General features: G+C 39.0%; 1 protein-coding gene across 3 annotated transcripts in view; it reads right to left on the bottom strand.

Moving 5' to 3' along the window:
* ADAM17 (ADAM metallopeptidase domain 17) overlaps positions 1–12,732 on the bottom strand; it is a 59,146-nt gene that overhangs the window by 22,790 nt on the left and 23,624 nt on the right. For 2 of the 3 annotated variants that reach the window (XM_004436455.3, XM_087437179.1), the window contains exons 5-10: positions 11,666–11,834; positions 10,461–10,594; positions 8,046–8,135; positions 5,350–5,463; positions 2,658–2,802; positions 2,461–2,549 (exon numbers count right to left, since the gene is read on the bottom strand). In XM_004436455.3, the coding sequence (XP_004436512.1) occupies positions 2,461–2,549; positions 2,658–2,802; positions 5,350–5,463; positions 8,046–8,135; positions 10,461–10,594; positions 11,666–11,834 (741 nt within the window). Of the gene's footprint in view, positions 1–2,460; positions 2,550–2,657; positions 2,803–5,349; positions 5,464–8,045; positions 8,136–10,460; positions 10,615–11,665; positions 11,835–12,732 lie in introns of those variants that run through there. The other variant, XM_087437180.1, reaches the window with a different exon arrangement.

Raw genomic sequence — 12,732 nt, 5'->3', positions numbered from 1 at the left:
TTTTGCCAATACTTGAATTGATGGCCTTTGTTTAACTTTTTTTATTTTTGAGAGTTAAAATCAATTATGGGAAACTTTCATTTAAAGAGTGTATACTGCATTTACCTCTACTTTTTCATGAAATCCCACTAAAACAATAGTAAAAGAATAAAGACAACATAAGGCAACAAGGACAAGAACAGGGGAGGGGACAACAGCAGACGACAGATGCCAACAAAATTTTGGAAGGTAAAAGTAAGTACATGAGTTAGAGAGAAAATAAAATACTATAACCATGAAGCTATAAAAAGAAAATAGGAAAAAAAGGGCTACTGAAAACAAAAAATGTTCACAGGAATAACAAATTCAAAGAAATAGCTGAAAATAAAGTTGAGGACATTGCCTAGAAGACAAACGGAAAACAGGAGAAAATATTAAGAAAAATCAGATCATCATGCTAGGAGATCAAGTATCTGATTTAATGCCATTCCAGATAGAAAAAAACAGAGGACAAAAATTTATCAAATAAATTTTGCATAATTTAAAAACATGTGTCTCTAGATTAAAGGGCCCACCTGCCCAGAACTGTGGAATAAAAATACCTACACCAAGTGTAACATCATGGTCAAACTACCAGTGTATCAGATACTACTATTTCCTACCACTACCCATTCTCCCCTTCTTCCTTACTTAAAGAATACTAACTCTGGGCCGGCCCCGTGGCTTAGCGGTTAAGTGCGTGCGCTCTGCTGCTGGCGGCCCGGGTTTGGATCCCGGGCGCGCACCGACGCACCGCTTCTCTGGCCATGCTGAGCCCGTGTCCCACATACAACAACTAGAAGGATGTGCAACTATGACATACAACTATCTACTGGGGCTTTGGGGGAAAAATAAATTAAAAAAAAAAAAATACTAATTCTGCTCAGGCAGCAATGTACTCAGCCAAAATAGCCACTTTCCCACACTCCCTTAGGATATGGGCAGTCATGTGAGCCACTTCCACCCACTGAGACATAAACAGAAGCCAGTGGGTGGAGCTGCCAGAGAAGCCTTTTAAAAGAAACAGAGGGAGGCCGGTCCCATGGCCTAGTGGTTAAGTCTGGCATGCTCTGCTTTCGCAGCCTGGGTGCAGTTCCCAGGTACAGACCACTCGTCAGTGGCCATGCTGTGGCGGTGACCTACATACAAAAGAGAAGAAGACTGGCATAGATGTTAGCTCAGGGCAAATCTTCCTCAGAAAAAAAATTAATTAATTAATTAAATTAAACTTAAAAAAATTTAAAAGGAACAGAGTAGGCTAGCTATGGTCTCTCTGTCCTCCTTTCTGCAACAGAGAAGAGAACCATCATGTGACCATGAGGTGATGACCATGACAAAGGCCTCATGCTTAGAATGGCTAAGTGAAAGTTGGGAAGATGCTGATCCCTGAGAGCATCACTGAGCTGCTGTAGCACCCTTATAATGCTATTCTTGAACTTCTTGTTGATCAAAGCAAATATACCCCTTATTTAAGCAACTATTAATTGGATTTTCTGTTACGTGGATTCCTGGTATGTGCCTAACACATTCCTAATGGATATACCTGGGCAAAAACAAAATCCTAAAATCTCCCAGAGGAAAAAACAGGTCACACACAAAGGATAAAAAACTGGAATGACTTTGGGGCCAGCCCAGTGGCACAGTGGTTAAGTTCGTATGCTCTGCTTCAGGGGCCGGAGGTTTGCAGGTTCGGATCCCAGGCATGGACTGACACACCACTTGTTAAACCATGCTGTGGCAGCGTCCCACATAAGTAAAGGAAGATGGGCACGGATGTTAGCCCAGGGGCAATCTTCCTCAGCAAAAAGAGGAGGATTAACAATGGATGTTAACTCAGGGCTAATCTTCCTCACAAAAAAAAAAAAATGGAATGACTTCAGACTCTTTAACAGTAACACAAAACACTAGAAGACAATGGAGCAATGCCTTCAAATGCCAAGAGAAATGAGAACACATCCCGCTAAAATTATCAATCAAGTTTAAGAGTAGGGTAAAGACATTTTCAGATATGCAAAAAAATCTCAAGAATTTGCCTCTCATGTACCCTTTCTTAGGAAGCTCCTGGAGGATACGCTACACCAAAACGATGGTACAAATCAAGGAGGAGGACGTGGGCTCCAGGAAATGAGAGTTTGGGGATGTCTTCAAATGACAGCTATGCTGCAGGACTAGGAAATAAGTAACCCACAGAGGAGCTGCAGGATGAATGTCTTCAGGAAAAACACTGATCCTGATGGGTCTCAAAAGAAGTTTGACAGGTAACTTTATTTTCTTCTTTATACTTTTTATTTTCATATTTTCCACCAAAAAACATTTTTTTAGGCAGAAACAAAAAATCGGTATGTTTTACTTTTTTAAAGGATACCTACATAAATATATAACGGCTGAGGTTCTACTACAATAAACTCAAAATCTACCTTTTTAAAAAATAAAAGAACATACCTTTGTAAGGATGGTTTTACCATAATTTTTTGTGCTGGTCAAACCACTATTCAAATAGATATTTTTCTTTCCAATTGGACTATAATAAGCTAAAGAAAAAAGGAAGCAGAGACAATTTGCTTGTTCAATACAGAATTATAATATAACCCAATCAGCTTGCTATTCCCACATATTCACACAACAAATGGAAAACTTACCCTTTGGACAAACACCTCCATGACTGTTTGCTCTGGGAGAACCAACATAAGCTAATCCAAGAGTTCCCATATCAAAATCTTGATAGGTGAAAAGATGTGCTAGGCAGACTTTAGATGCTTCTTCAGCTATATCAAAGCTAAATTGCTTTAAAAAAAAAAAAAAAAAAGTATTCTTAGATTGACAATTACATCAGACTAAGAGACATTTCAACCAGATATTCCAGAACAGTACCATATGATTGACTGCAGCTCTGCACCAGCAACCACAAAATCATGTAGTACAATGCTCCTTACCTATGGTGCTCACTCACCTACGCAGGTGAGAACCAGACTGTCGTCTGGTGAGGAGAGGGGTGGGCACAAAAGGAAAGAGCTTGGGAGCCTTTTACAGCAGCTCAGAGCTAAGAGGACTGGTGTGAAGACCTGTAGTCCAGCACTGGGGTCATTCCAATTCTGTAAGGCTCAGGGCTCTGAAACCTCTTCCAGGGGATCTCAGCACCACATACCAAAACAGAGCCCTCTAAAGTATTTAGAAGATTCTATTCCTTTTGTAGGTTTTTAAAGTTTGTTTTGGTTTTACAATATATAGGAGTTATAACTATAAACTTATAGGAAAGCACACACAGTTAGTTTTATGTTACTAAAATTAAGATAAAAATCCATTTCAGCCAGCACTGGTGCTTTGGGAGGATTTTTTTTTTTCTTAAAAGGGCTCCACAAATTACTCTAAACATCTCTACCATAATAGACCAGAGACTCTAACATAAAAAGACTTTGATTTTTAAAACTCTTAAAATGAGCAGTCAGAAAGCTCTGTATGAGGAATGAGGTATTCCCAGGAGATGTCTCCCCAGCCACATGGGGATTTTCATAGTTCCGTGGTAACAGGGTAAGGCTTCTGGGACTCTGCTAGGAAACTTAGAGAAGAAAACTGGAGAGGAGCATCTGTAGAGTCAAGTCATTCCCTCTTGTTCCTCCCCTGATGTGGGCTATCTGGAAGCCCATAGAAAAGGAGAGAAGTGTGATGGTTCAGCTGTCCTAGGAGTCAGGAGATCTGGCCACTTGACTCTGGCTCTGGTACTAGTTGTATAACCATGGACAAGTCATTTAACCTTGCTGTTATGGGCTGAACTATGTCCCCTCAAAATTCTATGCTGAAGTCCTAACCCCCAGTACCTCAGAATGTAACTGTATTTGGAGATGGGGTCTTTCAAGAGGTAATTAAGGTAAAAAGAGGTCATGGGGTGGGCCTAATCCAATATGACTGGTGCCCTTAATAAGAGGAGCTTGGGACACAGACAGACACAAAGGGAAGACCATGTGAAGACACAGGGAGAAGATGGTCATCTACAAGCCAAGGAGACAGACCTCAGAAGAAACCAACCCTGCCAATATCTTGATCTCAGACTTCCAGCCTCCTGATCGTGAGACAATAAATTTCTGTTGTTTAAACCCGCTAGTCTGTGGTACTTTGTTATCGGCAGCCCTAATAGACTAATATGCTTGCTGAGTCTCTCTAGAAGAGGGATGGTGCTATCTCAACCTACCTCTCAGGGTGGCTAGTGGATCAAATCAGACAAGGCATGTCAGAGTACTATACAGGTACAGCACTCTATGGATCTCAACCTGGACAAAGCATTGACAATATCCTTTAATTCCATTCAAGCTCTGAAAACTTGATTTCAGCCTTGTGAGACTCTAACCAGAGAATCCAGATGAGCCATGCTGTGCCTGGACTAACCTAAGGGAACTATTTGATAAAGAAAAGTGTTGTTTTAAGCTGCTAAATTTGTGGTAGTTGGTTAAAGCAGCCATAGGAAACTAATACATTACTAACATATTAAAAGATAAACACTATCACTTCATAGATAATTTTACGACATAGCAATAGTACACACAAACTCAGACACTGACATCATGTGGCAAACAGGATAAATCATATCCTGTCAAGGCAAGAATCATATGGCATACAATGTTTAAGTTAACTAACTTTATTTTATTTTATTTTATTTTTTTAAAGATTTTATTTATTTATTTTTTCCCCCCAAAGCCCCAGTAGATAGTTGTATGTCATAGCTGCACATCCTTCCAGTTGCTGTATGTGGGACGCGGCCCCAGCATGGCCGGAGAAGCGATGGGCGCCGGGGATCCGAACCCGGGCTGCCAGCAGCGGAGCGCGTGCACTTAACCGCTAAGCCATGGGGCCGGCCCTAAGTTAACTAACTTTAGATTACCAGAATAAAAATACAAAAATTTTAAATTCCTGCAGAGAACCTTCAGATGTCCAAGTCATATTTCTACCGTTTAATACATTTTTATACCATTTGATAATTACTGACCTAAGAGATCCACTGATAAGTTTCAAAGAGACCCGAATTTAAAAAATGGTATGCAAAACATTTATATATTGGGTATCCGTCTATTTTCTAAAGCCCCATTACTTCATTCGATTCTCAAAGATATTTAAGGTTAAGAAGCATTGCTTCCTAGCATTTTTCACTTTCACAGTTTTGCCCATCTTGCTGTTTGCCCTGCTACAGGGGATGAAGTCACTGTAGGATCAGCTGCGGTGGGCTGCTCCTGGTTTTCAATTACTTTTTCTAATATGCCCCTTCCTCAATGCAGCAGGACCCATATATTAGAAATCACAACGTGGTGTTAACAGCATTATATCCAGGATTCCAGAACCTACCTCTAGCAACATCTTCACATCCCAAGCATCCTTTTCTTCATTTGGATAACTTTTCGCCATATTGTAGTGCCTTTCACCAGGTTTTACCTCTTGTGGAGACTTGAGAATGCGAATCTATACTTAAAGAGATAATATACTTAGAACACTTCAGAAAAAAGTCACAAGACTCTGAAATAATACTGCATTTTAGCTATTGGAAAAAAAGACCATCTACCATTCTAGAAAAAATATTTTAGAACCAAAATTGCATAAAATTCTTCAGCTCTAATATACAGTGTTTAAAAACAAACTGAGAAGCATATGGTATGGAAAACATGTATGCCAATGAATGATTTGTAAATCTATAAATGTATTCCTAAATTTTTATTTCTTCTACATTTAGTTGGAAAAAATGAAAACTTGGGTTCCATGAGCCTAAAATATTTATTCCAATTAAAGTCAATGATTCAGAGATATAGAACAATAAGATGTACACCACAGAAATAAAACAATTATAAAAAATAGGGGCTTTTGCTTGTACATATAGTACAAATTCATATTAATCCTGCTTAGGGCCGGCCCCGTGGCTTAGCGGTTGAGTGTGCGCGCTCTGCTACTGGCGGCCCGGGTTCGGATCCCGGGCTCGCACTGATGCACCGCTTCTCCGGCCATGCTGAGGCCGCATCCCACATACAGCAACTAGAAGGATGTGCAACTATGACATACAACTATCTACTGGGGCTTTGGAGGGGGAAAAAAAAAGGGAGGAGGATTGGCAATAAATGTTAGCTCAGAGCCAGTCTTCCTCAGCAAAAAGAGGAGGATTGGCAGATGTTAGCTCAGGGCTGATCTTCCTCACACACACACACACAAAAAAATCCTGCTTTACAAAAAAAAGGAACAAAGGCTTCTCTCCAAAGGAGATGAACCCTACAGATTGGCAAGTTTGGGAAAAAGAACAAAGTCATGCTCAACTCAGCCGTTTCCAGCATCCCTTCTGGATCTGCCTGCCTGCAGCGGGTGTGTTCTGGCCTGCTCTGCCACCACACGGGTGCGCTCATGGAGGCAAACCGCAGCTTTAGTGGTGGGTGGTGAAGATCAATTCTGGGATGAAACACGGGAAGCCCACTGTGACTGCATATCTAAACCACATCCTCTAATCCATTTGTTATGTTTATTTATTTATTTATTTTTTTGTGAGGAAGATCAGCCCTGAGCTAACATCCATGCTAATCTCCTCTTTTTGCTGAGGAAGACTGGCTCTGAGCTAACACCTATTGCCAATCCTCCTCCTTTTTTTTCCCCAAAGCCCCAGTAGATAGTTGTATGTCATAGTTGCACATCCTTCTAGTTGCTGTATGTGGGATGTGGCCTCAGCATGGCCGGATAAGCGGTGCGTCGGTGCGCGCCTGGGATCCGAACCCGGGCTGCCAGTATCAGAGTGCGCGCCCTTAACCGCTAAGCCACGGGGCCAGCCCCCATTTGTTATCTCTAAAGAAGCCGATATTTTTATCTCCTATCTCATACTTATTTTTTCAATTGGTTCCAAGTTCCTAAGGCAAAAAGGAGCTTTATTTGCTGGTTTCCTAAAATTCAAATATCATGCAACTATTTTAAACGAGTCAGGCAGCTTTATATGTACCATAATGGACTAATCACCAACATATTCATGAAATGAAAAAGCAAGGTGCAAAAGGGTACAGCATACCACCAATGTGTCAAATACACACATATACATACACATGCTGTCCAGGCATAAAATCTCTCTGCAAAAATATATATGAAACTAGTGAATGGGTGTCTCTGGGGAAAGGAACTGGTCTGACAATGGGTAGAGGCTGAGGAGATTTACTTTTCACTGGCTTTTGTACCATGTGTATGTATTACCTATTCAAATAATAACTTAAAAAAGAAAATTCAAAACAGTAAAAGAGAATGGAAAAAGGACAAATAATTCTCTTAGTTTTATACAAGTACTATAAAAGTTCAACATTTATAAGTATGATGCATGATTTCAAGTTTTTTTTTTTTTCCCCCCCAAAGCCCCAGCAGATAGCTGCATGTCATAGTTGCACATCCTTCCAGCCGCTGCATGTGGGACGCGGCCCCAGCACAGCCGGAGAAGCAGTGCGTCGGTGCACGCCCGGGATCCGAACCCGGGCCACCGGCAGCGGAGCATGCGCACTCAACCGCTAAGCCACGGGGCCGGCCCTCAAGTTTTTTTTTATCTCTAAATTCTATACTCCAGAATCTATAATAATATGGTTAATTTAGTACAAAGAGCCTAGAAAAAATAAAGACAATAATTTCCACAATTTACATATCAAAATGTCTGTCCAAAGCAATATTCAATTTCAGAACAGTCTTTTTTAATTAGCCTTATGAATCTGGAACAATGTTTACTAAGCAATATAAGCATAATGAAAGAAAAATAAAACAATGCAGGGGGATAAGAGGACATGAATTCAAGGAAAGGAGAGATCATAGCAGCACAAAAAAGGCTTTCTGCCTAAAACAAGCCTAAGAACAGAAAACTTCACAATCTGTGAATAATTAATATCAAAAACACTGTACAATTTATTAGATAAAAATCACTGGCATTTGAGAAGATTTATGATTAAAGTTGAAGATAAGTTTTTGGGTTCTGAATACAAGTGACAAATATTTACATCATACAACTTAGCTGAGTAATATAAGCCGCATCCATTGATAAATACCTGCTCTATCTGTATTCCATAACCTTTAAAACCTGCATTGTCCCATGAAGTGTTCCGATAGATGTCGTCAACTCTGTCAATTAGCTCTATCTGTATGTATAAAAGAAAGAGAGAGAAAGATATTATGCATATCTTTACCACTCTTTGCAATGTAATATAAATTCTACAGGGATAAAACAAATCAGTTTAGAGAAAATGCCATTGTAAAAGTTTCTACCAATTACAAAAACTAGCATTAAGCTGTTACTCTTTATCACTGACAGCTCTAACAAAGAAATTATCCCTAGCCTCAAACAAAGTGTTGTTACCAGAATAAAACAATGGTACAGTTAATCCCAAATTTCAGGTATCCAATTACATATGGAACCAAAATATCAAGTAACAGGTTTTTTCAAAACTGCCATTTCAGTCAACTACAAAAATGAAAGTTAAAAGTCAATCAATTTACCTAAAATATTCCCTTCTAAGAAGTATTCTGTCTTCACTCTATCTCTTGGCAAGTACCTCAAATGCCTTCCTCAGAGAGAGGTAAGGAGCAGAGATGGACACTACTAACCCTGCTGCCCACCGTCACCGGGCAAAGTCCAGCACTGAGGACTGGGTAAAAAGCGAGCCAGAGGGGACAGCCCAGTGGCGCAAGCGGTTAAGTGCACGTGATCTGCTGCGGCGGCCCGGGGTTCGCTGGTTCGGATCCCGGGCGCGCACCAACCCAACACTTGTCAAGCCATGCCGTGGCAACATCCCATATAAAGTGGAGGAAGATGGGCACGGATGTTAGCCCAGGGCCAGTCGTCCTCAGCAAAAAAAGAGGAGGATTGGCAGATGTTAGCACAGGGCTGATCTTCCTCACAAAGAAAAAGAGTGAGCCAGAAGAATGAGGTTTCACCATTACTCCTTTCTTCTGTCCTCTGATGTGGGAAAGGGGGTAAGGTGGGTAGAGAATACTGGGGAAAGAGAGACAGTATAATAGCCAAGGATGATTCAAACTACATAAAAATAAAATGCTTGTTACCTATTTTCTCTTCAAAGAGAATATTTTATTGTTTAAAAACCAGGTAGGGGCTGGCCCGTGGCATAGTGGTTAAGTGCGCACGCTCTACTGCTGGCAGCCTGGGTTCGGATCCCGGGCGCACACTGACGCACTGCTTGTCAGGCCATGCTGTGGCGGCGTACCACATAAAGTGGAGGAAGATCGGCACAGATGTTAGCTCAGGGCCAGTCTTCCTCAGCAAAAAGAGGAGGACTGGCATGGATGTTAGCTCAGGGCTGATCTTCCTCACAAAAAAATAAAATAGAAGCCGGGTAAATGACGTTTGTTCCTGCAACCGTGAAGCACATCATAGATCTAAGAAACTGTTCTTTGCTTATAGTAATAGTAAGACTAAGAAATGCAATTTTTAAGACTAGACCTCTCATTATATTCGTATTCTTGGTGCAATGAACAAAGAAGTAAATTAAGAGCCCCTTAATACAAAACCCACATTAAGAAAGAAGCTTTTTCAAGGCAGAATCTCTCTTACTGAGGAACAAAAATTACAGTGACTTCACACACTACTCCTACTACCCTCATAATAAATTCTTTCACTTGACATGGAAGGGAAGAGAAAGAAGGGTGAGGGAGGGTACGAATAAAACACACAGAATGAGAAAAGCAAGGCAAGGAGAAAGAAGTCTTTACTGCACCAGGCTCTTGGTTCATGAATAGCTGCATTCTCTTTTATTCCCTCAAGAACAACATTTTGGTCAGTGCCAAGTTACCATGACGAATGAGGTCATGCTAACAAAAAATGTCAATGAAATATGATTCCCTTGACTTTTAAAATTACAATAGTAAATGCTCAAAAATCCAGTGCCAATACCTCTGTAACCTTTTCTTTGAATCTTTACCCTGTTAGTAATGATCACGAAAGTCCCATCTATTTCACACAGTTCCAACAATTAACAATTTTATATGACAAAAACCAAACTGACCATCTTCTCTGAAATACACATATAAGCAAAAATAATACACACAGGTTCATACAACCACTTTTTTTTCCCACTCTGGAGCATATATCCACACAGGTCACCAACAGGATCACTGCCAATATAGCAGTGTTTTCCAAGAGTTCACTTGTATAAAGAAGGAGGCCTATGTTATGAACTCTCCCTAACTTAATATGCAAAAAAATTCTAACATGCAGAAAATATTAGTTCAAAGGTAAAATGAGTTTTCAAATATGTGAAACTAAAATCTGCATACAGTAATGTAAGAGCCTCAGAGGACAGTCCTCAAATATTTTAGTAAGTAATGGAGCATCTGAAACAAATCTTGTTTCATTACATTTCAAATTATAGCAGTCTTCTCTTAAATGGAATTTGCCTATCTACACAAATTTTTTGGCCCAATTACCTTATCCAATATCACATACTTACTAGGTAATTTGTAGTTGTACTCTCTTCCCCTCTGCCCATGTATTTGTAAAAGCGATGATCTGCTACCACCAATAATTTACACGTGTTCTTCATGGGATTAGGGTCAGCTCTTCTCTTCACCCGATGAACAAGCTCTAATATGAATTTGTATGCACTATTAAATCAAAATTCACCAGAACAAGGAGTTTTTTTATAGTAACACTTTAAATCTAGCATATTTTTGAAACAAACATTATTTAAGCTTAGTATCCTTAAAGGTATCTTGAACAAAAAAAAACAATTTGGAGGAAGATAGAAAAGTAATATGAGGTTTTAAAAGGGTAGAATTCAAAATAAAGGAAAAGTGCCTCCTTAATTTTTAAAATGAGAAAACTTCAAAAAGTACTTAAAGGGCCAGCCCTGATGGCCTAGTGGTTAAGTTCAGTGCGCTCCACTTAGGCAGCCCGGATTCAGTTCCTGGGCGTGGACCTACACCACTCATCTGTCAGTGGTCATGCTGTGGTGGCGGCTCACATACAAAAATAGGAAGACTGGCAGCAGATGTTAGCTCAGGGTGAATCTTCCTCAGCAAAAAAAAAAAGTACTTAAAGTAAAACAATCACCTATTCATTGCTGAGCTATGAAGCTGTCATTTTCTTCTAGAAGTCTACAAATTAACCAAAGTAATAGTAAAAACATCAAGATAGTCAAACATTAAAAGCTAGTTTGTGTTAACAGGTCCTTCTTCTTATCAAATAATCAAATTGTTCAAGAATTTCTTTATTTATATACTAAAATGCTAGTAATATTTTCTAAGGTTTTCAAAAATGAGAACAGTAGATACTCTCACTCCTAAGGAGTATCCCCAACTCTAGTCATTTGAAACTCATCTCTTATAAACTTATTGAAAGACTGTTCTTCAACAGCATTATTGTCATTTCTAAATATCTGCAAATAAAAAATATTTTCCCTCAGATTACTCCATTTCTCCTTTCCCCAATCTTTTTTTAAGTCCAATCTTTATTGTTACCATTATTTTCTAGTGTTCTCAACTCTTACATTATACAAAAAAGAATTAACTTAAGACATTTCTAAACAAAACTCTCTTTTCAAGCCAAATACTATAGTTACTTGATAATCATGTTATTTCATCAATTAACAACCACTCCTTTTGAAGACAGCTGTAATGCTTGTTTCTTATTTGACAAGTATTTTTTAAATCTTACCATCAGGTGGCTCTCCGTCTACTAGCCCTTTTGGAAGCAACTCTTCATTATCCGCCTTGATATAACCACACACTTTTGGAGACTGCAAACGTGAAACATTCTTGATATCTTCAGATTTATAAACTAACATTCTTTTGTCTTTAGTGTCATTAATTAGTCTCCAAAGTGGCTAAAATAGAAAACATATATAATTGAGATGAAAACATAAGAATTCCTAAATATTAAGTTCTTACAACATCCTTTCTTTGTTTTTAGATAACATTCACCTCCAGGTTAAGGAAACTGACCAATCATTTTATCAAAAATAAATTATTTCAATTTTTATCAGTTTCTATGTTGGTAAATAAATACAGATTATTCATTCTTTGATTTTATCTATATATGAAAAGAGCATTATTTTGCACAAGTTACAAAGTCTTTTAGAAGATCCAGAAGAGAAAATGCATATCCTTTTCCACTCATTCAAAAATATTTCTGTAACGTCTACTATATGCTAGCACTGTTCTAGGTGATGAACCTATAGCAATAAAAGTTAGACAAGGTTTCTGTTTTTGCGGCATTTTCATTCCAGTTTCCTTCACATCTTTTTGCCATGACAGGTTTTATACACAGGAAAGAACAAACACATTTTCATGAGAGACAACTGAAAACTTGCAACAATGTACCTGAAACTTATTATTTTCAGGAAAAGCAGTTTTAAAAAAATCTTCACTTACAATATTACAAGGCCACAGTAAATCAGAACTAACATACTCAAAAGGTTACTCAAGTCAAAAGAATGTTTCTGTTTTTTCAAAACAAAGTTCTTCTCTGTAAGAGCACCTGGTCTCATCAGAACCAGCCAGCTTGTGAGACCACATCCATCACAGAAATGAAAATCAAAACCACAAGGACACCACTTCATACTCACTAGAATGGCTGTCATCAAAAAGACAGATAATAACAAGTACTGGTGAGGATATGGAGAACTCAGGACCCTCATATACTGCTGGTGAGACTGTAAAACGGAATATAAAATGCAATACACGTAAAATGGTGAGAAAGGGAAGTGCGGCCACTAGGGAAAA

This window comes from Ceratotherium simum, chromosome 11, assembly GCF_057802395.1.
Source record: "Ceratotherium simum simum isolate JZ-2026a chromosome 11, ASM5780239v1, whole genome shotgun sequence".
NCBI classification, from domain to species: domain Eukaryota; kingdom Metazoa; phylum Chordata; class Mammalia; order Perissodactyla; family Rhinocerotidae; genus Ceratotherium; species Ceratotherium simum.
This window is presented reverse-complemented; position numbering and strand designations above follow the sequence as displayed.